This window comes from Meriones unguiculatus, chromosome 21 (assembly GCF_030254825.1).
Source record: "Meriones unguiculatus strain TT.TT164.6M chromosome 21, Bangor_MerUng_6.1, whole genome shotgun sequence".
In the NCBI taxonomy this organism is placed as follows: domain Eukaryota; kingdom Metazoa; phylum Chordata; class Mammalia; order Rodentia; family Muridae; genus Meriones; species Meriones unguiculatus.
This window is the reverse complement of record NC_083368.1, coordinates 14731418-14758944: the sequence shown is the minus strand read 5'-3', so window position 1 is coordinate 14758944 and position 27527 is coordinate 14731418. Positions and strand designations below refer to the sequence as shown.

The window sequence follows — 27527 nt, the reverse complement described above, 5'->3', positions numbered from 1 at the left end:
CATGCAATGTGCAGCATAAACACTGCATCAGAAGAGAGGGCTAAAAAATATGAATGATGAAAAGCTATTACTGGTGCAAATGTAGGAGACAATAGCCATAGCAGTATTCCCCTACACACACACACACACACACACACACACACACAAGAGAAAGAGAGAGACTATAAAGCAGAGAAAGCAGTGCTGGGCAGTACTGGATGGTGATGAATGCAGGGTAATACTGGTTAGTGCTGAGTGCTATGTGATGGTGGTGCTGAGTGCTAGGTACTGGAATGGTGCATTTGGTATTGTTTCCTGTTCTAGATTCTAATGGGGTGGTGCCTTATTGATATTCTTCTCAGCAAAGGACTCCAGGACTGAGTTTCAGAATGCAAATGAAAGGGCTGATTTCTTTCCCCTGTTTGTGATGCTGGTGTCACTAGTAGCTACAGCCTGAGTGACAGCTGGGATACAGATGATGAATGTGTCTATAACTCAGTTACACACATCCTGGCACCTCAGTTTATTTTTACCCTTTTGGTTGATATGCGAAGTAGTGGTTTTTCATAGAACTCATTTATCCACATAGACAGGTTGTGTGTGGAGGCGAGGGCGTGACATGCATGTGCACAGGTAAGGCTAGGTCAGTCTAGGGTAAAGCTCTGCAGAGAGTGACAGGCTCTCTTCCATGGCACCTGGCACTCACTGAGCAGGCTGGGCTGGCTGCCAGCAGGCTTTAAGGGGCTGCCTGTCTCTGCCTCCCCAGAACTGGGATTACAAGCATGCCCCACCATGCCCATAGGTTCCAGAGATCAGGCATGGTCCCATGCTTGTGAAGCAAGCACTCTACTGATGGAGATCTCTCCCCAGCCACCCTTGGGCACTTTGTAAGAGTCTTTTCTCTGTGCTTCATGTTTTTAGAATCCTGCAGTTAGGATTGCGCTCTGTTCTTCACTGTGCTGCCCCCACCACACACACACATACACACACACACACACACACACACACAGTGTCTGCCTCATGGTAGGGCTTCCTTGCTGCAGCTGACATCACCATGAGCAAAGGCTGTGGACAGAGAATCACCCTCTCCACAAATATCCATATGGAGGCTATTACCACCGAGCCTTGGGCCTCTGTTTTATTTCCATAACTTGGCCTTTACTCCCTTCTATTGGAGCTGTAGTATTTCCCATCCATAGTGTTTTTCCATAAAAGGCAGTTTTTTTCCCCCTGAGTGTGTTCTTTCAGCTGAGAGTGCACTGTTTACAGAATGCAGAGTCTTGGGCCTGGGGCCAGACCTGCTGGATCAGGGCATGATCTGGACTTCTGTATTGTCATAATCACAGGGGAACTTGAGTGGACCTATGTCAAGGACTGTGTTTGGACCACCGACAGTTGCCTGCAGCACAAGACTCATGACACAGCAAGCAATATTCTGAGCTATGCCCCCAGAAACTCGCATCACAGTGACAGTGAGAACTGACATATATCATCTTTAAGTTCTTTTGAATGACCAGTAAAACACTGTGTTGTTTTTAGCTTAATTTACCACTGGTTGTCAGATTCTTTCTCATTGATTTAGCAAATCCTTTGTTTATTTACTGTTTTAAATGATAATGTCACATTGGGTGAATTGCTTCATTTATGTGAGGATCTTAGAGTTGCTAACACATTTAACAGCTCTTAGCTGGGCGAGAAGCCGATGCCTGGGTGTTCTAGCTAACAGGAGGCAGAATGAGGAGTTAGCTCGGAAGAATCAGCACCAAAGCACTGGGACACAACAGTTATGATGCACACTCTCTTCACTGATAGCCCCTCCCTGTGGGACCCATGGAGGTCGGTGGGTGTGGGTGGGTGTGAAATCAATGAGCATGTGACGAGGTCAGAGAACTACCTTAGGTATCCTTCCTCTGGTGCCGTAAAATTTATTTTTGAGAAAAGATCTTGCATTGGCCTGAGACTCACAGATAGACTGGCTTCTGGCTGACCAGCAAGCCCTAGGGATCCATTACCTACTCCCACCTCCCAAGTGCTAGGATTTCAGGCATGAACAGCCCTGCACTTCTGTGTTTCCATGGGTTCTTGGGATCAAGCCCAGGCTGTTATATGGACTGAGCTATTCCCCCAGCCCAAGGTACCTACTTAAATCTTCTCTTGAATTGTGTTTCAAAGACCCTTCTACAGAACAACTAATGATAATTGAACCTATATCTTGCCTTATTAGATTTCTATAGCTAAATATCTATGGCATTTAGAATATATTTATTCATTTAAGATTATATTGGATAGTTTCATTTAAGTTGCAGTGGTAAAATATTCTAACAAAGAGAAATGTGGGAGAAGAAAGAGTTTATTTAGCTTATAATATCAAGTTACTTTCCATCAATGAGGGGAAGTCAAAGCAGCTGGTGACATAGTTCCTACAGAAAAAATAAGAACATACCTGTTTCCTTTCTTAGTGTAAGCCCTCTTCACTTTTAAGAATTGGGTCAAGAATCCAATTCTAGGGAATAGTGCTTTCCACAATGGGTTGGATCTACTCACTTGAATTAATAATCAAGAGAACCCCACACAGACAGTTCATAGGCCAAACTGAGCTGGAGGATCCCTAAACTGAAACTCTTTTCCCAGGTGCTTCATTGTTGTAGGAAGTTGGCATTTAAAACTAATCATCCTGATGATACCTGATAGACTAGGATCAGAGGGAAGGGGAGGAGGACCTCCCTTATCAGTGGACTGTGAGAGGGACATGGGTGGGTAAGAGGGAGGGGAGGATTGGGAGGGGAGGAGGGAGGTACAGGGGGATACAAAGTGAATAAACTGTAATTAATAAAAATAATTAAATAATAAAAACTAATCACCGCACACATCTAATCTAGAAAAAATAATAAATGAAAACACAAAGCACACTCATATAATGTGAAAGTCTAATGCTAAAGATTTAATATTTACAGTAAGAAATTAACATGGATTTGAATCTTTGGCAAGTAAGGTAGGCAGGGTCATATCTTGAAGAATTAGGAGAGCTTGTTGTGGGTGGTTTTATTCTAGACTAGGAAATTAGGAAGGTCTTCTGTGGGTATGAATGAGTGGACTGTAAAAGTAGGTGCTACCGGAGGGAAGGAGGGACCAGTGGGGGGACACTGACCCTGAAATGAAAAAGGGGGTGCAAGTTGTTGTCAAGAGCATATCAGACATCATACAGTCACCAGGGAAGGGGGAACATGAGCAGACAAGAGCAAGGACAGACAGGTGCTATTATTTAGAAATGAATTCTGCTTATTCGCACAGGCTAGCTGTAGGTCAAAGTCTGAACAGACTTGAGGCCCAGAGATGGTTAGAGTCATGGAAGTTATACCTGGTTGAGACAGGGCCCAAAGAGCTCATGTTAGGAGCAGGGAGATAGAGGCTATCCATCAGATGTGAAGCTCATACTCTGCAGATGCAGCCTCTGACAGGATTGAGACTGCCAGCTCCTATCTAGTCAAACAGCTTGCTAGGAACAATATCCAGAGGAAGGGCAGAAAGTCTGGGGCCAAGACTCTCCTCACCAATATAAAGATGATGGGGAGCACCCACCACAAAATTACTGAGAAAGGGCCAGAAATAGCTGAGGAGAGATACAGACACACAGAGACATGAGAAAGACAGTGCCCTAAAGAGATGATCAGGATGTGCAGTTCCATGCACAGTTAGGACACTTCAGAAACATGTGGCAAGATTCAGACACACCCAAACCAGAATTACGGGAAGATATCACGTAGAAATACTAGAAAAGAAAACAGTTGATACATAAACTAAAGCTCTGTTTAATTGTGTGTGTTTGCCCGTCACATGTGTGACATATCCCCACAGAGGCTGAAAGACACCACTGGATCCTCTAGAACTAGAGTTACAGACATTTGTGAGCCCCCATATTGGATACTGGGATTTGAACCCCAGTCATTTGAAAGAATAGCCAAGAATTTTAACCACTAGCTATCTTTCCAGTTCCTGAAATGAGGATCTTACTGAATGGAAAGCATCTGTAGTCACACGGATGAAGAGAAATGGGAGCAAACAAAAAAAAATGCAGAGAAGATTGTCATGAATGTAATCTCTGTTGGAAACATCTCAGATGCAATGAAGCTTCTAGAGAGAAAAAAATAGATGGAAAAGGCTGTAGATGAAAATGCTTCCGAAGCAGCAGAAAAACAAACAGGTTGAAGTCACAAATTGAACTCCAGACAGATGGAAACAAACACACAAGAAAATTCTAAAGCATGTTTGACATAGAGTAAACTGTGAAAACTGAGCCATAAGAAATGTTAAGACCAGACAGAAACAAGGTGCTCATTACCTATTCCAAAGGACAAATAAAAACATCAGTGAAATTAAAAGAGAAAGCTAACCGGGAGCAAGCAAGAATGTGTGCATTTGTTTTCCTCTGTTCCTGACTACGGATGCAAGTCATATGACTTGCTTCAAGTTCCTGCCTTGACCTTCCCTCAGTGATGAACTGTCACCTACAATTGTGAGCCAAATAACTCCCCTTATCTAAGTGATTTGACCCCAGGTTGTTTGTCATGTAAAAACATGTCTAGTAAGTGAAACTAGAACAATATTTAGTGACCATATCACATGCTGTGAAGATTTAGAGGTGTGAAGTAGTATATACTGCTGCAGTGAGAATGTTCCATAAATAAACCAGTGTCCATCAGCAGTGATCTAAATAAAGCATGTTCCTTCTAACAAACCAATTTCTAGACATTTGGCCCTCAGACCTTTTTCAGACATGTGGATCAAAATAATTACATGGACCATGACATTATTCATGTGAGCACCTAGCTGGCCGTTTCAAAGCCACTCAGGAAGAGAATGGACCAACTATCATGGATACACACCAAGGAGTTCTATCAGCCAAGAAGACTAGCTGTGGCCATCCACAGCATCTGTATCTCCCCATCCCATGCCCTGGTGACAAAAGCCACCCTCAAAAGTGTATACATTGGCTGACTCCTTTCTTTACACACACTTACAGCTCTCAGAAACAAAATAGTTCTAACTAGAGGTAGAAACCAATGAGGTGACTGCCTTGGGAAGGGGCCATTGTATGGATGGTGTACTGAGGATACCTAAAATATTGCTTTCCTGGCAAGGACAGGATTGCCAAGATGAGCTCACCTCATGATTATAACTGAATAAACATACTTGCACACCTCTTCACTGATGTCCTTCAACAAAATGGGTCCTTTTCTTTTTAAATAGATAGGTGGAAAGAGAGAGAATATTTGAGGTAAAGGAAATAGCAGGCAGGGATCCTTTGCAGAGAATGAACAGGTCAATAAAAAGACTATATCAAGCTGGGAGTGTAGAGGTGTTGAAAGTAGAAAGGGGAGGAGTGGGAGAGAGAAATGGGATGAAACAGGGAAAGAAAGTAGGAGAGGAGAGAGAGACTGAGTGAAGAGAGAGAGAGGAAATGGGGGAATAGAAGCAGTGGATAAAGACAGAGGAGTGAAGTAGGAGAGTCAAAGAGAAAGAGTGGAGAAGAGCAAGAGGGGAAAGAGTGAGCTGTCACCCCAGGGCCTGGGAGAGGCTGGGAGTGGCAGCTCTCCAGGGTCCTGAAAAGCCATACTCTGCTCTCGCAGCCCTGGAAAGCTGAAGAGGTATGCCGGCAACACTGTGTACTTTGCATTTTGAATGTTCCCAGTTAATCACATGGGAAAGGCTCAAGCAGGTGACATGAATGCAGGAGATGAGAAGTGACAGTGACAGGTCAGGTGGGAGGACACCAGCCCTGGGTCTGAGCAGTGGTAGGAGTGGGGAGCGGCCACATGGGTCATGCCAAGGGGCCACAGTAAGGACATGGGCAGGCAAGGCAGGAGGGCATCCAAGCATGGATGTGGATATAAGTTTGCAGTCCATGTCTCTCTGTGATTCTAGAATGCCCCTGGGAGTTATAGAAGCACACATTTCTTAACTTGCTCTTAATTAAATGCCTGTATTGACTAATCAATACCTGTTTGTAGTCTAGCCTCGAAATGATAATTGATGGGTTACCTTTTTTAAAGATTTATTTTCCTGTTGTGTGTATGAGTATTTTGCCTACATATAATAATATGTGCCTTGCACATGTCTGGTGCCTGTGGATGATGCCAAGATAGGGCATGGACTCCCTCCCCCACAGACTGGTATTATAGATGATTGTGAGCCCCATCTGGGTGCTGGGAATTAAACCTGGCTTCTCTACAAAAGCACCCAGTGCTCTTATCTACTGATCCATCTCTAGCCCCTGGATTAACTTGTTTTTTATGTTGAGCTTTCTTATTTGTTCTGCTGTATTTACAATCTTACTTGGGACAGAGCAGTGGTGAACTCAATAGACCAATTGCACTAGAGACAGAAAATAGAGACCTTTCAAAATGTATTATATATTTTTTAATTTCCTATCTTTTTGAAAGAAATATACATAAAATTTCAGCCACTTGTTAATCGTTATACACCATATGGGGAAATGAATGAGAAGGTGTATTTATGAATGGGCCTGTAAGCACTTTCATTGAACAACTTACCTTGGTCATAATTTTAAGCTGTCTTTAATCATTTTTTGGTGTGTGTTAGTTTTATGATAAACCAATTAAAATTCTTCTTTGTCTCAATCTCTTTCTCATGCACATTAGCCGCAGTCTATAGATACATGGCCATTTCTTTGGTGGAACTCAAAAGTATATATTCTCATGCTTCTGGCTTTGCAAAGCCACTGTATAGAAGATGTCCTGTCTTCCACAGATATGATGGCTCTCATATTCTCAGCTGTGTATAATTCTAAATGTTTACCAGAATTAAAAAAGGTTTTTTTAATATAAGTACTGTGATGTTTAAAACTTCAGGGAAGCCAGCTTTCTGAAGGAGAGAAAATAGGGCTGACCCAGCAAGGGATCTGGTCAGAATTCTCTCACTCCTGAAGAGTTTGATCTCAGTGGATGTGGGTGATAAACCCCTAAAATTGAACAAGGCCAGAGACAGATGATCTGAGCAAACTAGAGAATGCTTGATTCACCGAAGTGACATGAGACATGGCCAAGTCTGAGTGTCACTTGGGGAAGGGGCAGGTTCCTCAGTGTTTTCAACAGTAAAACAAATGCCTTGGCTTTAAAGGGCATCTGCTGTAAAATATGGCCTGCCAGTTCTTAATAGGCTCTTCGAAGAAGACAGCACAGACACCCCTTCACCCATTTTCCCATTGCTTCAGTTGTTAAGGATTAACCATTGGCTGTCTGTCAGGCATGTCTTAAGGGTGTGAGGATGTGAGACGAATGGCTCGAAGTGCTATTTCAAGTTTAGCATGAGAGAACTGACATGCACACACAGACAAATGTGATAACTTGTAAAAGTGTTATTCTGTGGGAAAGATGACTGACAAATCAATTAAATGAGGTGATATTAAATACCACATCTATGTCCCAGAGAGATGCCAATGTTGGCTTTTAAAGGATGATGTGAAAGGGTGCTAACGTGATCCCCAGTGTTACTGGACACAGGATGTTTTGTTGGTTGGTTGGGTTTTATTTTTCTGTTTTCATTTGGTATGTGTGTGGTTGATGCATGTTTATGCATTATGTGGGTGTGTGTGTGGTGATGCATGTGCACCTGGAGGCCTGGTTTGACATCATTAATCATTCTTGAATGTATGCCTCCAGCTTATTCATTGAGAAAGGGTCAAACTCTCAGTCAAACTCAGTAGACACTAATCTTGATGGTCAGCTTCCTCTGGGGCTCTCATCTCCATCTTCCAAGGCTGGAATTATAGGCAGGCTGCCATGCCCCCTCTTCATGTGACTTTCTGAGATCTAGTACTCACCAGTTTACAGGAGTGAACCATGTGTGTCTCCACTCTATACCTCAGTCCCTGCCAAGGTGCTAACATTGCCCCACCTCTCGCCGTCAATATGAAAATGTCTACATGGTCTACATGCATCTACCTTGATCAGAGGAAGAGCCATCACATTCTTTGGATCTCGCCACATCATTATCCCCTGGGACTTGGGATTGACATTCCAGTTCCTACTGGATTGGCTCCCAAGACCCCACTGACTAGTTTCTGTGATAACTTGCCCCCTTTGTTTCATGACACACCCTCCGGCCTTTGTATGACTCAAGACATACTATTGCAGAAGCGCTGTCCTGGAGCCAGGTTCTTGCTGGTTATGTAGATCCTGAGGTATAATTCAGCTGGTACCCCTCAGCCTGTTCTTTGCCCCAACTGCCCCCCCCTCACTGACATTCCCGACTCACACCCACATCATCAGTAATCAAACCTACCATGTCTCATCAGTGTGCCGATATACTTGAAGTTAATTTGCCTTGTTTCTGAATGGATTGCGAGAACACAAAGGACAAATTACCACATACTTTTTTCATACTTTTATTGGCATATACATACATTTGGTAAAGTGAATGTCATTTCCTTCTATTTTTTTTCCAGAAGACATGTTCCTGAAAATTTATGAATAAATTAAATTACATAAGGTGAATGATGCTTTCAATAAAATAGAAATGTTTATTTAAATTCTAAATAAAGCCAGTAATACATTTAATATGCATAAAAAAGGTGATGGAATAACTATGTACTTTCCTCTGCAACCTGGACTTTCTCGTTGACAAACTGGGAATGTCACATGCTGAATTTCTTTATGGTAGAGTTCACCAAGTCCTATGCTTTGGATGTAAAATCTGGCTCCTGTGCTTACCCTTGCTCCCCAGCTGGAAGTCCTGTTTTTGGAAGTTGTGGCATCACCTCACTGGAGAAAGTGAGTCACCAAAGGCTGAGTCTTGAGGACTATGAATTCCCTTGACTTCCTGCCCTGTTTCTGCTTCCTGGTCTGCTGAGATGTGAACAAGCAGCCTTGCCTACTGCCACCAGGCCTCCCTGTAAGGAAGACTGAGTCGCCTCAAACCATGAGCCAAAATAAAACCTTCCTTTCTTTAGTTTCTTTATTTTGCTACTCATTCTCTTTTTCAGATTATAATTCAATTAAAATATCTCTCCCTTCCATTTTCTCCTTCCAAACCTTCCCTGATCGCTTTTTAATTCACAGGCACCCTTTTTCTTAACTAATTGTTATTGCATATAACAATTAGTCTTTGATGCTTAGAGGGAGCACTGTCATCCCAGATGACTGAAATTCGTTAAAACTATATATGTATATCTATACATGAAGTTACACATTACAGGTTTTTGCTTTTGTTTTTTGATAAATAGTTAATAGTATGATTCCTTATGGCCTTTTCAAAAATCCTTATTTTTATTTTACCTACCTACTGCCTTCTCCTATATTGACCTCTCCCCACCCTAAGGAACTCCTCTACCCAATTCCCTCTTCAGATGACTTACACTCTGCTATTTCCCCTCTCTCTTGCACCCCAACACCCTACCCTGGTGATCCCATTCCTTGTTTCTGTAGTTACTATAGATTATGTACTCACATCTAAAAATTTGAAGCTAGGAGCCTCCAGAAGAGACTGTGAGATGTTTGTTTTTCTGGGTCTGGGTTATTTCACTCAATTTTATCTTTTCTAGTTTTATTTGTTCAATTACAAAGTTCATGTTTTTTTTTTTTTAACAGTTGAATAGTATTACACAGTGTTTATGTACCACATTGTCATTATCTATTTGTTGGTTGAAGGACATTCAGGTAGGCACTTAAATAAAAAGCAAGATAAATAACACTCAAGTAGTCACATTCTTGCATTTAACTTTCAAGTAGTAAGTTACAAGATGGGATTACAGATAAAATGACAAAGAATTTGTTCTTGTGCTACAAATACTATACAACTGCAAATGTGAAAAAGAATATTGAGTCAAAATTATCAACTTAAACCAGAGTTGCTTTAATCAGACACTGAAACCAGCACCTCAGAATCTAAGGATGGAGCAAAGGTTAGACATATCCAATGGAAACTGGGTCGCAGGTCTGGAGTCAGCCTGCCAAGGCTCAGGGAATGACACATGTCAGTGATGAGTAAAGGTGGCTATACTGCATTCTAGGAAACATGGTCAATCTCAAAAGCCTGAACAGATGGAAATTTTAAGTAGGCCTTCTCTTCTCACAGATGTGAAAGGAAACAGGATGCACCACTATGGAAACTAGAGACAGTTGATACTTGGGAGTGAACTCAGGGACTACATTTGTGTTCACCAATCTTTGAAATCCTAGCCAGATACATGTTGTAAGATATGAGAAAACAAAGCAGGTGAGGTATCTGGGTTGCAGCCAGGATTACATGAAGCCCCAACGTTGCTCTGTCATGATGTCATCTGTGGCTCTATAAGAGGAGGAAGATAGATCCAAGTCAGCAGACTTGATCTCTTTCACCCTGTGACACCTTCACCAGGTTCCCTGTTAGATGTAAAATCTCCCATCTTGAACTTACCAACTTTCAGAGCCATGTGCCTTATTCATTGCAAGTTACTCTGGAGTGTTTTTATGGTGACAAAAAGACTTGGCATACCTGCTCATGATTACAACAGTATAGAGAAGGCCACAGTGGCTGGGATGGGAAGAGATTCAGAAAGCCATGATTTCCTGAGGGATTTTCTTACAAAATGTATTATTGAAAATTAATGTAAACCTTGGGAATCATCCTATTTCAAGCATTTCTTTTCCTTATTCCCCTGCTTTTCTTCTTTCTCTTGGTTATCTTCTCTCATTTCTTCCCAACATCCTACAAGGCACTGCATGAAGCAGATGAGTTACAGGGAAGGTGTGTTCAGAACCTCCAGGCTGCCGCATCTCCTTCCATTATGGCTCTTTCAGTCTACCTCTCACTCTGCTGTTGGCTTTGGACAAACAGTGGGCAGAAATAACAGAGCCCAGAACAGCAGGTATTGTGACTGTTGGGTGAGCTTTACAGCCTAACCCTCTGCCTCCCAATGGTTACTTGCTTCTTAGATATTAGCATTTGTCTGCATTCATCCATTCTATTTCCAGGGATAATTTAAAGTTTGCTAAGAACATGGCAAGGTGAAAAACATTGTTGCTGTTTAGTTTTCCCCAACATATGAGGGGAAGGCCAGTGTGGAGAGCTGTAGGAGTTACTTTTCTGTTGTAATGATGTGATCATTCCAAAGTGACTTATGGAAGAAGGAGTTTATTTTGGCATATGGTCCAAGGGAAATGTGTCTGTTATGGCCAGGAGGCATGGGGGCAAGTAGCTTACATGGAGGCAGGAGCCGGAAATTGAGAGCTCATATTTCCAGACGCAAGCAGAGAGAAGTGGAAGTACTGTAGATGCTCTTAATGTCAAAGGCCCTCCCTTCGGAGAGCACACTTCTTCCACCAAGGCTACACCACCTAAACCTCCACAAACAGCACCACCAACTAGGGAACAAGTGTCCAATTGCCCAAGACTATGGGGCATTTCTCATTCAAAACATTTCTTTTAATTTGACTCTTCTGTGACCTGAATGCTTATGCCTACCCCAGATTCAAGCCCTAAAACTCGAGGACATGAGACAAAGCAGTGAGGTAGTGAGGGCCCGAGAGAAAAACCCCAAAAAGTAGAATTACTGTCCTTACAGAGACCCCAGAGAGCTTCTCCCTTCCTCCAGCCACTCAGGACACCCAGAGGCTTTGTGTAGGACCAAGAAGAAGCCCAGGGGGTTACCCTGAGCCTCCAGGACAGTGAAAATATGTTTCTGTTTACAGTATCTTGCTAGAGTGGAGAGGAGAGAAACAACCCTAACAGTAGGAATTATTTCCAGAAGAGAGCACAGTAGACACACCTCCTTCATAGGCTGCCTTTCAAGGGTTTGTCCTCAGGTTTTCTCCTCTGTTCATCTCTCTAGTCAGATCTTCACTGCACACCTGTATACTGCTCTACCAACAGTGTTATGCACGTACAGTGTTTAAGAGTCAGCTTAAGCCCTGTCTGAGTCCTGGCCTTCTGTTTCTTTTTCTTACAAAACATCTTTTGTGAATGTTTTTTTATTTTTTTTTAAAAAAAAAAAAAAGGCAAGAGAAGTTTCCGAAAGCCTTAGCAGGCTGGCTCTCGCGATTGCCCTTCCCTGGCAGGCGAGGGCGCACTTCACACACCTCCACAGAGCTTGAGTTCAGTTGGGTTTTGGAGGGCTCTAAGTCCATCTGTAAAAGAATGTGCCAGTCTTCTGCACGCACACTCTGGAGCTCCCTGCTGTGTGAGATAATACTGAACAAACGCGGTTGTTTGTAAGTGATCCTGGGAGCGCTCCGGGTTGGCGATCCTGGAATCCAGGCGTGACCACTTCAGAGAAGGCTGGGGAAATAGAAGCGGGTCTCCCGAGTTCCTCTGGGCCTCGCCTTCGGAGGAGAGTGCTGGCCTGAGAGTTGGAACTGAAGAAACAAAGGCGCCCTCAGGACTGTGGCTGGGCGGAAGTCTAGGGGGGGCAGTGACTAGGGTTAGATTAGCAGGCTTCATGATGGGGCTCTAAGAACCCAGCAAGTGGCTTTGTAGGATGCAGCTGTCACTGCCAAGACTTCAAGATGCCCCGGGTGCAACCGTGGAGGCAGCACGTGTGTTCCATAGTAACCTGAAGCCACTTTATATATCAGCTGTCGCGCTGGCTCCTCCTGCTTGCCCCTTGCTCCTCCTCCAGACTCTCAGCGGACTGTGGAGCCTGGCTCCCTGAGGCTCTCCTCCCTGATCTGCGGGGCGCAGCCTCAGGCTGGTGGCTGCTCGCCCATCCTAATCTCAGGCGTCTCCGCCCTGGCGCCTGTTTGTAGTCGCCCTCTTGCTAGCCAATCCCCCTGGCAGCTAAGCTAGCTGAAGCGTGCTGCAGCCCGGGGCTTTCAGTTCCTGCTCAACAGAGGCTGGGGCGCACGCGTGTACACACACACACACACACACAGGCACGCACACACACTCCCGGGTGTCGCCGCCCTTGGGGACCAGCGCTGCCAGCCAAGCATCTCCGCCCAGAGTCCTGGAGTGCACAAGACACTGGCCACGCCGCTGTCACTCACAGCGTGTTGAGAGCTAGCTTCCGAGGACACATACGCCTTTGCTTGCAGGAGCCACGTCCCCGCTTGCTTTTTGTTACAAGCCGCACCCCCAGCGCCTGGCTCCAGATCCCGCTTTTCTGGCAGCCACTGGGAAGAGTTGATTTCCGTGGGATCTACCTGGTTACCAAGAGGGATAGGAAAAGCAGGACCTGGCAGAATTGTGTTTTCTTCAAAACGCCATCTCCACCCAGTAATCGCGACTGGGGTCTACACTTGGGTCCTCACCAGAACAATGGATTAAGTTACTCTTCCCTGGTCCAGAAGTCAGGTTCAAGGGCACAATGAAGGAAAAGGCAATGATCAAGACCGCTAAGATGCAGGGCAACGTGATGGTGAGTGCTGTGGGGCGGGAACCCACATTGAGAAGCAATGTGTTGGGGGCAGACCTCAGGAGTCCCGAATTCCCCAGGGAAGTCGGAAACCTGGTTGGTGCTCACACACCTCAGGAACTTGAACCTGAGGGTGCTAAAGATCCGGCGTCTGTTTGAATGGGAAGTTGGTGGTTTGGCAGTTGCTGTCTTCTGTGGCATGTGGCTTTGTTGCTTCGGGCACAGGCTGCTCTCTTGCCTGTGTCTGTTGAGTTTCAAACACATCTCCAGGGCTGTTCTGGGGCAGGCAGAGAGATGGGAGGTTGCTTTAGACAAGAAGTACCCCAGGGCCCTAATGCCCTCGCCTGGTCTCCTGGGTGCAAGTAAGGGCTGAGTCCTGTGGGGTTTCAGCCTTCAGTATACTCGTTATACCAGAATACAGACTGGAGGCAGACACCACGTCCACAGCTGCCCAGCAGTCGAGGGAGCTTTTTTCCAGGTTTAGGAAAGACAATTGCCCCAGAGATGATTGACTCTAAGGTAGTGATTGCAAGTGCCTCTGCAGGATAGAAGACCCTTGGGGATGCCCAGAACCTCAGGTCTGTGAGCCAAGCAGCATCTCGAACGTGACAACTTTGCCAACTTGAGGACCTCTGTCCAGCTTCTCAGCAAGATAACCCCAGCCAGCTGTGGCTGGCTGGTCTCACATCAGTACCCCTGCTGGTAGTGCCAGTGGCCTGAGGCATGGGCCCAGAAGTCAGAGTGCAGGATTCTCCTGCCAATGCAACCACAGGGAGGTTGCCACCTAGAGGAGTTGAAATCCTGTGTGTGTGTTTACTTGAGTGATGTTTCAACCCGGGAGATGAGATGAAGATCCTTCCTGTTATCTGTGGGTTTGGGGGTTTCGTATAAGGCAGGGGCAAGGAGAGATTGCCATGCTCCCTCAGAATATTCAGCAAGAGATGGAAGAATGTGCATAAAAGAAGGTCTGTAGTTGTTTACAAAAAATGGTTGAGTGTGGGGTATGGTGGTGGGGAGGTGTGTTTGGGGGAATCAGTCTACCTACTTTGAAGTTTCTCTTTAAGCAAAGAGAAAGAAAAATGAGAGTGTGTTCTAATTGTAAAATGTACCCTACCCTCAGCAAGGCACCTGTTGCCTGGCACAAAGAAAGCTGCAGGTTTAGCTCATAACCCGACTTCAGGACAGAAAGAGTGACATACATGATCTGTGATGATACTCCACTCCACAAGCCCTCAGTCAGCGCCTCCTCTTGGTCTGCCTGACTAAGTTGTCATATATCTGCTTCCCTAATTGCTTTAGCTTTCTTTCGGCCTGTTATGATAATCAGCATAATTTGTCTAAATGAGTAATAAGTGTGTATGAAGCATCCCCACTGTATAATGTCCACCCACACCATTGCCCCTTTTCATATCCTGCCACATCATGCTAATCGATCTGGAACATTTAAGTATAAGGCTAAAGGCCTGGATTAAGATTTGTTATGTAAATAACGTGTTATCAATAGTCCTAGAACTCTATTAGCAAGTGAGTATTTCTAGTCATAGCTGGCACAGTATGCTGTAGAATAGAGGCATTTTGATATCTCTTAAAACGTGTAAAGTCTGCTTTTCCACTCTCAGCCTCTCAACAGCTGAAAAGCTTGCTCATCACATATCCGGCTTGCTTTTTTAATATGGTTACCCACGTGACATTTACACTCACCCCCTCTCCCTGCCCTGCATATTCCTGTCATTAGAGCCGGCTGAACTGAACCCTAGGGGTTCTGCAGCAACCACCACTTTACCCATCATCTGTTTGGAATAGAGCAAGATAAGATGTGGGATCACTGTGCTTTTAAATGTTCTACCAAGTCTTAAGTTGATCAGTAAGAGTCTGGCTTGGAACTCATTTGAAATTCATGCTCCCGCTAAGTCTCTGTGGCTTCCATGGAATGACACTTTCACACTTGCTCCGTTAATTTGGGGCTTGCGGGTTTCTAATTTTTCATCAGTTGCCTTAGAAGGCTTGGTAATCAGTCTCGCCTGGCTTGGATGACTGGCAGTTCTTGGCACTCCAGTCTTGAATGGAGTTCAGGTGGTATTTAACATTCACTGTGAGGCCGGCATGATTTCCGCCCGGTTCTGACAGGTGAGTGGCCAGACATCTCAGTGCCTCGGACAGCAGCAGAATGCTCCCAGTGAGTGGCTTCAGGGCATCTACATACACACAGAGACAGGCAAGACAAGCCTGAGCTCTAAGTGCTTGTGGGCAGAGACAGAGTTGCAGAGCCGACATGATCACGCCCAGTGGTTGTGGGGATGCCAAACCTAGTTACAGCTGTGCATGGGATGCTTCTTTGGCCAGTATCTTCCCACATGTGGTTCTACGTGTAGCCTTTTCAGGCTTGCAGACCTATGTGTTACCAGGATCCCCACAAGGACTAGACAGCAACCCAAGGCTGGTCCTGTCCATGCCACATTGCCTAGTTGAAGACTCATCCTTACCACAGATTTTATTCCCTATACATTGCTTTAAAGGTTCACCTCTGATTGAGGTTGATAATTTAGAGAAGGCAAGTATGTTGTTTTGCACCCTGGCTTATTTTATGCTAGTCCATGAATAATAAGGAATGCCTTGGTGAAATCAATTCATAGCTTCCCTTTCAGTCTTGACAGAAGTCTATTTCACAAACTTTGAATGTTCTGAATATCAAAAGACTAACCCTTCAACTTTCACATGTCATACACTGTGAGAGGAATCAAAATGTTTCATTTTTGAGGAACAAAACATTATTTTTAAAGTAATAGCATTTTTATAAAGTCTTCCCATGAAACATCTTGGGCCCTCAACATTCACGTTTTCCCTCCAGTGTCCCTTTATTGCTGACGTGTAGCTGTCCACTACACTAACATTCAGGGATGTCTCCTCTTGAAGGCCATTGCTTTACTGTTAAATCTCCCAGCTCTGTTCCAGTGAACTTTTTCCTGACACCAAGTTGCTGGGTAAAAGTTGATTCAAAACCAAGTCTAGGGGAGTGCTCTGGTCCTCAGTGCCTGCTTGGTGGATCATCAAGCGTGTGATAACAGAGCAGGCTGTATGTGTTTCTTCAGTGCCCAGAGGTCTGCAAGACAGCTGGATCCTTGAGACTCTCATGATCAGTCATTAATTACTTCAAAAGAAGCTGTGGTCTGGAAAATTCTTGGTGCAGGGAAAACTTGAAGTTTTTCTTGTGACTTCTGGAACCCAGTTTGTGTCTTCTGTCACTGGCTGGATGTCCTGTGACACTGTGAGTTCAACTGCCTAAAGTGAGGGTCTTTTTTCTTTCAGGTCATGGACTCTAGTGGCCAAAGCAGTCCACACATAGTGGGTATAATGGGCAGAGAGTCATTGAGGCTTTTAGGCAAGTTCTCTGTGAGGCCCACACCCTGCTGTGGAGCCCTCCCTGGAAACAACATCTCCGCTTGTGAGGCGAGTTATAGGGGTGGATCCTGTGTGGTTACAGGGCTCCCCTGCCCCAGGCAACTTCGTGCCAATCCTGCCACTGCCTCTCACTCCTCAGTGATGGGAAGCTCCTCACACTGGCTATTAGCACAGGCATTGCTCTTCAGGGTTTGTAGATGATGCACCTTCTGAAAATGGGTCCAGGTGTGTTTGGCTCAGAAAGTCCAGGTTCCTGAGCATCCACCCTGTGTGCCCATCATGGAGGCACGAGTGGATTCTTCCTACTTTCTGGCTCTGCAGCATCTGTTCCTAACATCATCTCTCTTCAGACTCTTCTTCACATATCTGCTACTCTCCACGTTACTCTCTGTTTCTGTCTGTGTTATTGTGTGACTCTCTTTTACTGTCTGTGTGACGATGTTACTGTCTATGTCATTCTCTATGTAACACTCCATGTTATTGTCCACATTACTTTCTATGTAGCTCTCTGTCTAGGACAGCCAGGTGGACATTAGTCCATGATACACATAGTTTTCCAGGAGTAGAAACCTCTTAAATATGTGAATCACTAGTAAAAATGTAAAAAATTGGGGCAGGAGCCATGTTTCAGTTGTGAAGTGATTTCCATGTGAGCACAATAACAAAAAAAATTAACTTAAATTAAAAACAAAAAGACCTGAGTTCAGCACTGGGCATACCTTTGGAATACCAGCCCTGGAGATGCAGAGCTTCCCAGCCATACAATCTAGCCTAATACATAAGCTCCAGGTTCTACTGAGAGGTTCTTTCTCAGCAAACAGAGTAGAAGATCCTGTGAAGGATACCCAAGGTTAACCTTCACAGAAGCACACGTGTACACATGCACACACACACACACACACACACACACACACACACACACTCACTCACACATGCACATTGGTAAATTAGAACAAAGAAATTCTCAAAACCAGAAGGAGGTGGTCAACTCAGGATACTTTATAAGTTGTCTTACATAGAACTTCAGTGGAGAGGGCTGCCCTGTCTTCTCTAGAGCCTGAGCAGACTTTAGCTCATGTGACCTCCGGGTCTCTGTGTTTGGTCCCATCAATACGCTAAATTAGTTACTTGCTGTCCCACACCCACACCCCTTTCTGAAACCTGTTCTGCACACCCACCACTCTACAGCTGTTAGTGTGTGCCCTTAGTGTGTGTGCTCACCAGGAGGAGTGGTGCATTGTGGAGTACTACAAACTCCATGGAGATGGCTCTCCTAGGGCTGCTCAGGGGGAGGCAGCTGCTAGCTATCAGGTTAGGAGAACTTTCTGGATGGCTACTCAGAACAGGCTGAGCTTGAGAGCGAAGCTCAAAATTCTATTGTGTGGAAACATTCCTTTGAGTTCTGATGGATCACTGTTATCCTAAAATCAAAGTGTTTGCCTAGTTGATGGAAGAAACTCTGGCCTTCATGCCCCTTTTATTTGGAGAAGATTAGTTCATCTCGGGACATTTGTTTCAATTTGTTTCTTTTAAACTTAACAGTTTAAAATAAATTTATAATGTGAGAAAACTTGGTGAAGTCTTTTGGGTATACGAGCCAGTGCTTTCTGCTTAGCCAGACCACAGCTAGGAACTGAACCTCACATACAGACCTCATAGGTCCTGTATATAGGCTGTGCTGAGCACATAGGGGCACACAGGGCCTCCCAGCATCCATTTACCATACAACCTCACTCCCCCGAGGGTGGAAGAGGCTGCTCTCAAGCGCACGGTGCTCATCGTAGGATGACTGCAATGATAGAACCGTCTGGGAGAAACCTAGGGGCAGGCGTGAGACTCACTAATTGAGAATTCAAGCTTTCAGGCCCACAGCAGCACAACACCTCGTGCTCAGTTATCCAGGCTGTGGCTGGAAGAGTAAGATTAATGGTGCTTCTCATCTGCTGCTGGGGCAGAGGCCAGTACACATTGTCATCAGGTCCAAGGAAATAATCAGAACATTGGCTGGGAAGCCTCCTGACAAATGCGCAGTAAATCCTACTGGAGGCAGAACCCAGAAAGAGACATATAACAAAGGCAGGAGACGGGGAGAAATGTCAGTCAGCTGCAGCAGGGAGCAGGAGATGGTGGCAGGAGGGAGTGCAGAGGAAACAGGCAGAGGTGTTTTATTTACCTTTTAACCAATTCAGACTTAAGGTTTGCACCTATCCACAGGGTTTGAGGCATTCCTATGTGTGTGTGATATTTAAATCATGTCAAACATTAACAGTCCTTTACTTTTGTTCTTATTTCATGTGTATGGGTATTTTGTCTGCATTTATGTCTGTGTACCACATTGCATGCACTGCCTATGGAGGCCAAAAGAGGGCAGTGGACCACCTAAAACTGGAGGTACAGAGTCATGAACTACTGTGTGGGTGCTAGGAACTGAAATGGGTCCTCTGGGAGAGCACCCAGTGCTCTAACCACTGAGACATCTCTCCAGTCCCTTCCTTCCTTCCTTCCTTCCTTCCTTCCTTCCTTCCTTCCTTCCTTCCTTCCTTCCTTCCTTCCTTTCTTTCTTTCTTTCTTTCTTTCTTCCTTACTTTCTTCCTTACCTTCTTTCCTTCTTTCTTTTTAAATTAGAGTCTCCCCAACCCCTCTTGCAAGTGCCATAGCCCACTTGTGGAGGTCAGAGGACAACTTGGTTCTCTTGTTCCACCATGTCATTCCTGGGGTTGAACTAAGGTCCTCAGGCTCAGCAGCAAGTGCTACTACCTCTGAGCTCTCTGGGGCCTTTGACCTTGTCTGTGGCCCACCTGAAAATGTATTTCTAACCATGTGGAAAGAATGTAATAGTAGCAGAGAGGCTGTAGGTGAAGGTAGTGGGACCAGCTGGAAAGGTTCTAGAATTTTTTATGAATATAAGTTCCATTCATCTCCCTCACCCTTAGTTGAGGGTGGCTGTTCTTCTGTCTTTTCAATCTTATCTTAGGACATACTGCAGAGGTGACCTGCCAAGCCAGAACACAGACACTGCTGGCCTTGGCTTTCCCCTCTACTGACCTCAGTTCCTCATCAATCTGTCTTCCCCAGATGCCACTGTTTACAGGTAAAGAAACTAGGTGGGGTTGGGGAGAGGTCATCTTGGCCAGTCAAGAGCTATCTATCTGCATATGTGTGGAAACCTGGATCAGTACCCAGAACGCATCAGAAAGCCAGGCATGCTGGTGTGAGTGCTTGGTGGGGCCTAGCGCTCACAGCCAAACAGACTGTACTACTCTGCTAATTCCAAGCTAGTGAGAGACCATTTCACAAGACAAGATGTATCTGAGGCATAACAGTCACACACACACACCAAACCCAGAAAATAGATGACACAAATGTATACATGACCCAGGCAGGGTTGTCAATAGCGTGGACACACTTTAGCTTTGTTGCACTCCTCACACATATACCACGCGTGGCGCCCATACACCCATGCTGCAGATGGCACTCACCCTGTTGGGCACAGCTGCAGATCTGCTGGGTAAGAGATGCTGTGGATGCCATCGCTTTGATTGCTTGACTTTCTGGCTATTAAATAAAAATAACAACTCTGTGATAAGACAGGGGTGCCAAGGATGTTCCTCTTTCCGGTTGAGTGTTACTCATCTGTGAAAACCAAAGGGTGCTGCTGGCATGCTGGGCTGGCTGTGGAGTCAAGTTGGCATTGCACCAGTTGCTCTGGCTGCGATTGCTGTGGGCGTGACCCAGGGGAGAAGCTGGGGCCAGAACTGTCCTCATTGGAATTGCAGCTAAGAATTAGAGATTTTCTCTCTCCCTTACCTCCACTTCGACTAGGCAAAACTGTATTTGGGGGAACAGGAAAGTTACTTCAAATACTTGTTATTGTCTGGTGATGTTTATATATGAACAGCATGTAGGAAAACTCCGCCATGAACCCACGCAAACCAAACCAATAATCCCATGTCCCTTCACCCCTCCAAAGTGCCTTGATTGTATGCTATATTCTTACTGCTGAGGCAAAAGAAAATTTAACACTTAGAAGAATAATTTTTTGCAGATCATGATGTATTCTTCAAAACTTCTCTTTTCTAATCATATAGAGAAACACACACAGCCCGGAAGATGGACACGGTTCTGGGGAGCTTAGGAACCAGCTCTCCCTGGCTGTGTGTTTGCAGCATCTCTTCAGCCTCCTCAGTAGCAGCTGCAGGCATGGACATTTCTGCCATTCCTGAAGCCATTGGCTTCTCAGAATTTTCTAGCATGAAGGGAAGAAGACCTCCCTCAGTTCACAGCAATGAGAGGAAATGAAAACCCACTATGTTATAGTTACCTTTCTCTTGCTGTGACAAAATAACAAACAAATGCAGCATGAGCAAGGAAGGAAGGGTTTGTTTGGCTCACAGTTCTGGGGTGTACGGTCCAACATTGTGGGGAAGCAGCAGAAGGGGTTCCAGCTGTGGGAGCAGGAAGTAGCCGGTCACATTTCGGCTCCAGTTGGGAATCTAGGAGATGAATGAAGATGTTCACCTCCTCCTCTCATTCAGTACAGACCTGTTCTTAGTTGAGTCTCTTTGGAAACATATATGTAGGTCTGTTTCCTGGGTGAATCCAAACCCAGTCAGATTGGCAGTGATGAACAACCATTACCTGCCTGCACTGCTGCAGGCTAGCTCAGCCATGGAGAAAGGTTTCTTGGGAGTGCCTATGCAGATACCTGTAGAAAACACTAGAATGCTGTAAGACCTCAGTCTTCTTTGCCAGGCCATCTCAGTCCGCACTCTGGACCTGTAGAGAATATTTCTCTGGACAGACGGAATTTTACAAAAAAGCACTGAGCAATTCAACTTCATTAACATAACTAGAAAATGAAAATTGAATTCACAATGAAGAAACATCCAGTGAAGTCTGAGTTTTTCTGTTTTTTTTTTTTTTTTTCTTTATTGTAAGGCTGATTTTTGGTGCAGAAGTTTAACAGCAAAAGCCCTGTGCACAGCTGGTGGAAAGGGATACTCAAATTTGGAAACTTCATAGTAGGGCAAAGGTTGAGGATCTACTTACTAGCTAGCCACCCAACTTCTGAGAATATCTCAAGGCAGATGTTTCCCCATGAGAGACTTGTGAGGATGTTTGTGATGAAAAAGGTTTTAGTGACCTTAACCCTGAATTTGATTGGCTCTTCATCAATGGGAAAAATAAATAAATACAATAGTCTTTATGTAGCAGGATACTATACAGCAAAAAATTGATGACTTCACACTCAAAAAATATAAATTCTTTATCAAACTTCTGTAAAAGAAGGCAGGCTTGAAGGAATAGGAAGTATGAACAGCATGGAAGTGTCATGGAACACTGGCTTCTGTGTAAGGACCATGTCTTAAACTCACAGCAGCTCTATGATTACCTGAATAAGGGCTGCGTGAGATTAGGGCCACAGATATCTTCTCATGGAGGGAGGAAGGGGGTCACTGAGCCCATCTCAGAGGATTTATATATGGTTAATATTCACTAAGGAGGGGGGCATTTTCTTAAGTGTTATAACCACTAGTGAGATGTTAATGATCCTGTAAACAAACTTCAAACTTCAACCTTTAATTCCATAAGCAACCTCAATGAAACTTATTGGGTCAAAAGAACAAAAACAAAAGCAAACAAACAAACAAGCAAGCAAACAAAAAAAAAAAAAAAACAGAAAGAAAAAAGATATGAAGGTGGAAGGCAGAAGTAAAATGAGTGTCATTTGGAAAAGAAACCAGAAAACTGGGAGTGAGGGGCAAGAGAGGGTAATGATGTTATTAAAAATTCATTGTATGCATGTCTTTGTTTCTGTTCTATTGTTGTAAAGAGACATCATGACCAAAGCAACTCTTAAAAAAAGGAATCGCTTAATTGCAGACTTGCTACACTTTTAGAGGACTTGCTTAATCCATGATCATCATGGTGGGAAACAGAAATGATACTAGAGCAGTAGCTAAAAGCTTTACATTCCTGATCTATAAGCAGCATGTTGAGAGAGAGAAAAAAAGAGAGACAGAGAGACAAAGACAGAGAGAGACTGAGATAGAGACAAAGAGAAAGAGAGAGGGAGGAAAGGAGAGAGAGAGAACAGATAGAAAGAGGGAGGATAAAGGGAAAGAGAGACAGGTAAAGAAAGAGAGGTAGGGAGGGAGAGACAAAGAGAGAGAGGAAGAGAAAGAGATTGAACTGGTGTGGATTTTTGAAACTTCAAAGCCCCAACTCCACTGATACACCGTCTTTAAAAGGCCACGCCTTCTAATCTTTCCTAAACAGTTCCACTAATTAGAAACCAAGCATTCAAATATATGAGCATATGGGGGACATTCTCTTTCAAACCACCACAGCATATATAAAAATGTCCTGATGGAACTCATTACAGTAATTAACATGCTAATAAAAAAACAAAAGTAATGTATAAGTATGCATGTATAAAGCTAGAATTTTAAATGCTATAAAAACAGGTATTGATGTGGTGGTATTCCTGATGGAAGGTGAATCTTTCAAAAAGAAGGAAAGTAAGGAATTATATATGATCATGCAAATTACAGTGCTCATTCAGTGTTGTAAGGAGTCAAGACTGTTGGGGCCACAGGAGCCACACATCAGTGGAAAACAGAGAAAATAGTGTGTGACTGCAGGTGTCTGTTTCCTTATCTTCTGCTGGGAGAAATACACTCCTATTTTCAACCTTGAGGATGCTATGGCTTCTACTCCTATCTCATCTAAGACACACTTTTTAGTAGCCTGAGGCCTTCAAATGATTTTCTTTTCTTAGTGTGACCATTCCATTTTAAATTTGTTTCATGGAATAGTGCTTATGGGTAGTATTAAGGTCAGAGATATCATTCATTTTGGACTTTTGTTATGAAGGAAAGGTAAATATTTTCTACAGGGCTTCATCTTTAGTTGTGATTATGTAGTATTTTTAAAAGCATATTCTAGGAAGTGTTAATTGTCACAGTTTGGACACCCCATTCTAAACTCAGTCACAAAGGCATATCATGGAGTCTTCTTCGTACATATATAAAAGATATGCTGAAATACTCTTGTGTAGATTTTATCATTCCCTGTTACAAGACAATGCTAACGAGAGTTAATGCATTTTTTTTTCAATTAAATTTTTATTTTTTATATTAATTACAGTTTATTTACTTTGTATCCCAGCTGTACTCCCCTCCCTCATTCCCTCCCAATCCTACCCTCCCTAATTAATGCATTCTTAAAGAGTTATGAGACCCAAAACATTCAAAGCACTGAGAAATGTCCCAGAACCACTGTGCAGCTATAGGTAGAATAGAATTTTCTGGAGAGGTCATGCCTAGAATGGACTCCAGTTCCAGGCTCAGAAGTGCTGAAGCATTAGGGTGTCTCCACAGCTTGGGAACCATCGCCCATCCACTCTAGAGGTGGGTGCAGCATCTGAAATGATGGTCACTGTAGCTAGAAGAGGAAAGCAGAACAAAAGGTGGGGAGGTGGTGTCAGGGTCACTCAACTGATGACAGTAGAAAAGTTTCCTCTTTTCTTGGAGACATCAGCCTTTATTAGGACCAAGCGGGGTAAATTCAGGAATACATCATTGTTCAGATGTGCCAGTCAGCCATGACAAAATATCTGAGGTCTGTCTGTAGACACTAAGAAAGAAAAGCTTATTTGGCTCATGATTTCTGAAGTTTAGATCCACTGTTTAGCCCTGTTGATTTGAGTGGCAAGAACATCTCATGAGTGCACCAGGTGGAACAGAACTGCTAAGCTCATGGTCGCAGGAAGCAAAGAGAGAGAACAGTAGGATCCAGAGTCCCAAAATTACTTTCAAAAATACACCCACAATGACTTCACCTTCTTCCGCCAGGCCTATTGTAGTCTGCTTTCTGCTTTTCTGTGGCTATGACAAAATATTCTGACAAAAAGCAATGTAGGAGAGAAAGGGACTTCTTTCAGGATTACCCTTAAATTGGATATGGAGTGCAATTTTCCATGAAAATTTCTTTCCATGGGAGTGAAGTCCATATTGGGCTTCAGCTTATAATTACAGCTTATACTCTATTATTTTGGGGAAGTCAAGGCAGGAACTTCAGACAGCATCTTGCATTACATCTACACTTGGGAGCATAAATAGGATGGATGAATGTAAGTATGATCGCTCTCTTGCTTGTGCTCGCTCACTCAGTTTTCCCTCATTTCTTACTTCAGGACTCTTGTCTAGGGAATGCTACCCCTCACGGTGGGTTGAGTCTTCTTGTACCAGTTGCTGGAATAATTAATCCAGTCCTCCACAGGCATCCCTGCAGGACAATACAATGTAGACCTTTCTCATTGAGACTCTCTCCCCAGGTGGTGCTGGGTTGTGTCAAGTTGACAATATAAGATGACCATGACAAGGCCCCACCTTTCTAAACGTTCCACTACTTCTCAACAGCACCTCAGACCGGTGACCAAGCCCTCGGCACATGGACCTTCAGGTGACATTGACAATCTAATCCATAATGGTGGGACTGTCTTTAGATCCCTGCACATTTCTTCCTAGAACCCAGTTTGAAGAATGTATTCTCCATCTAAGATGGCAAATTTTAGATTGTCATGGATTGCTGCATGTTATTCCGAAAGCTTTTGTGACAGCACTAATCTATATTTCTCTTCCCTTCTTCTTTTCCTGAGCTCCTTAGTGTTGAACACAAATGGGAGAAGCATGCTCAACATTACGGCCTTGACATAGGAAAATGCTAATTGACTGAGGGAAGGTTCTAGCTTTGTTGTATTAATCCAGTATTTGAGTGTGGAGACTAATACACAATGACAATGGGCAGATTAATGGGAGAAAATACATGCAAGTTTATTGATGCATAAGTCCAGAAGAGCATGCACAATGTGAGGCTTAAAGAGGGGCTAGAAGGTCAAGGTTTAAATGTTTTCACAGGGCAGTTGGTAGAGGCACAGGGGAAATGAGTGGACTGATGGAAGAATCTTCTATGCCCTGGGACAGAGTTCCTTGCTGTTGTGGGTGGGTATGATGCTTAGTCTCTTCCTCTGTGGTGCCAGCTGATTCTTCCTCGGCTAATGGCATTTAAGAAAGAGCTTGACAGTGACTGTGTTCATGGTGCATCTCATCTTCAGGTCATGAGAGATGGTTAAGAGTGCCTTCCCTGCTTCTGTGGCTCTCTTGGGTTCCCTGTCTGAAGTCCAGAGCTGCTTATCTTGGGACATTGTTTTCTGATCCCTAATATATGGAATTCCCCTTCTGGAATTCCTCTGAGGGATATTTATAGTTGATCCCATTGAGGAAAGTATAATTATAACCCAAATCTTCTCTCAACTCAGAAATCCTCCTTGTAAAGATCAAAGAGACAAATAACACTTTTGGTGTTTGAGTAAGCATTAGGCAGCACGTGGCCTCTCACAGGCAGCGTGCTCTAAGGAGAGAGCAATGTGGCTCCATCATGCAGCCAGGCAATTGGAACCCATTAAATTTATGTTTCCAAGATGCACAGAAACTGTCGTTTAAGTAAGATGGCTTAACACTGTCATTTGTCACTTAATCCTGAACCCCTCTCATAGTTGGGATAGGATCTGTATTGGCTGTTTGTGGTGTCATCTGGGGGAAAATCAGACTTTCCTATCTCCATGCTGGGAGGTGTTTTTGAAGACTGGAGCAGAGTACCCACAGTTAGCCTGGGAACCTGGGAGAGAAGAGAGATCACCTCCTTGCAAGAGGAAGGTATTTCTGGGGTCACAGGCTGACAGAGGTAACCCAATACAACTCACAAAAAGATCCATTCCAAAGAGATGCCACAGTGCAAATAGCCATGTATTCCATGAGGTAAATAAAAAAAATAATAATAACAAGAAGATGCATGTCTTTACTGCACTTGTCAATGAAGAGAGTTAAGCCTCTTGTTTATAATGTGTGTCTTGTCTCACAAGCAGAACATTGAAGCCGGGACAGCACAGATGTCCCGGCTTAGAGACGCCGAGTCCCTGAGGTGTCAGTATGTTTTGTCTGGAATTGATCCTGCTGGATGCATTCCTTCTCCCAATGATCGATGATAGAAGAACAAGGAAACACCCTGCCAGGACACTTGAGTTGGGGACTTCTGTGTCCTCAGTCAAAGCATCAGCAGCTGACCGACACTGGGGGAAAGAATTCTGAAGGATCTATTCTAGGACACTGAGCAAAGGAGGCAAGCAGCCCCAAAGCCAGGCCACTCAGGAGCCTCATTCCCAAGGCTAAGTGCTATGGTGTGGCAGGCAGGAGGTAGAGCACTGCATACCTCTGCTGCTAGCCCACGTCCTCCCACTGAGTCACTGAGTGTGAGGAATACATGCAGTCTTCCAACAAGGCTCAGGAGAGTTCAGTCTGGAGGTGGTCTAGGTAGGAGAGCGGAGGCCAGCACCCAGCTCAGATGTGTGTAAGGGTGAGCGCCGGCTGCTGTCCTTAAGACCTGACACTTTGTCTACGGGGTCAGCAGCCATGCCTGTCTTCTGTAACACATGGTGAAGCTATTGCCTCCTAGTGCTGACCGCACTCTCTGAAACTGTCAGCATCATATCTGACAAGGGCAGGGCACCGGGGTCTCCGCTGGCTGCGCAGGGAAGCAGGGATCTTACCAACCAGGGTACTGAAGTGAGACTCATCTAGGGCTCTCCTCTGCGATCTTCAGTGGGTTACTCTGGAGACAGTCCTGTTCTCAGAGCCCTCAGTGGCTCACACCAGAAGCAGAGAAGGTGGGAGGAATCCCTCAGGGGTAACAATGCTTTACTGTGCCCAGGAAGACAGTGGAGGACTGGGTGGCAATGTGG

General features: G+C 44.4%; 1 protein-coding gene across 2 annotated transcripts in view; it reads left to right on the top strand.

Annotated features, from left to right (window-relative positions):
• The window catches only part of Dpp6 (dipeptidyl peptidase like 6), an 831812-nt gene that overhangs the window by 73700 nt on the left and 730585 nt on the right, over positions 1-27527 (top strand). Inside the window, exon 1 of one of the 2 annotated variants that reach the window (XM_060374079.1) lies at positions 12692-13330. The exons of the other annotated variant lie outside the window; for it this stretch is intronic. Within the exon in view, the coding sequence (XP_060230062.1) occupies positions 13280-13330 (51 nt within the window). The 5' untranslated portion in view covers positions 12692-13279. Of the gene's footprint in view, positions 1-12691; positions 13331-27527 lie in introns of those variants that run through there. 2 annotated transcript variants of the gene reach the window in all.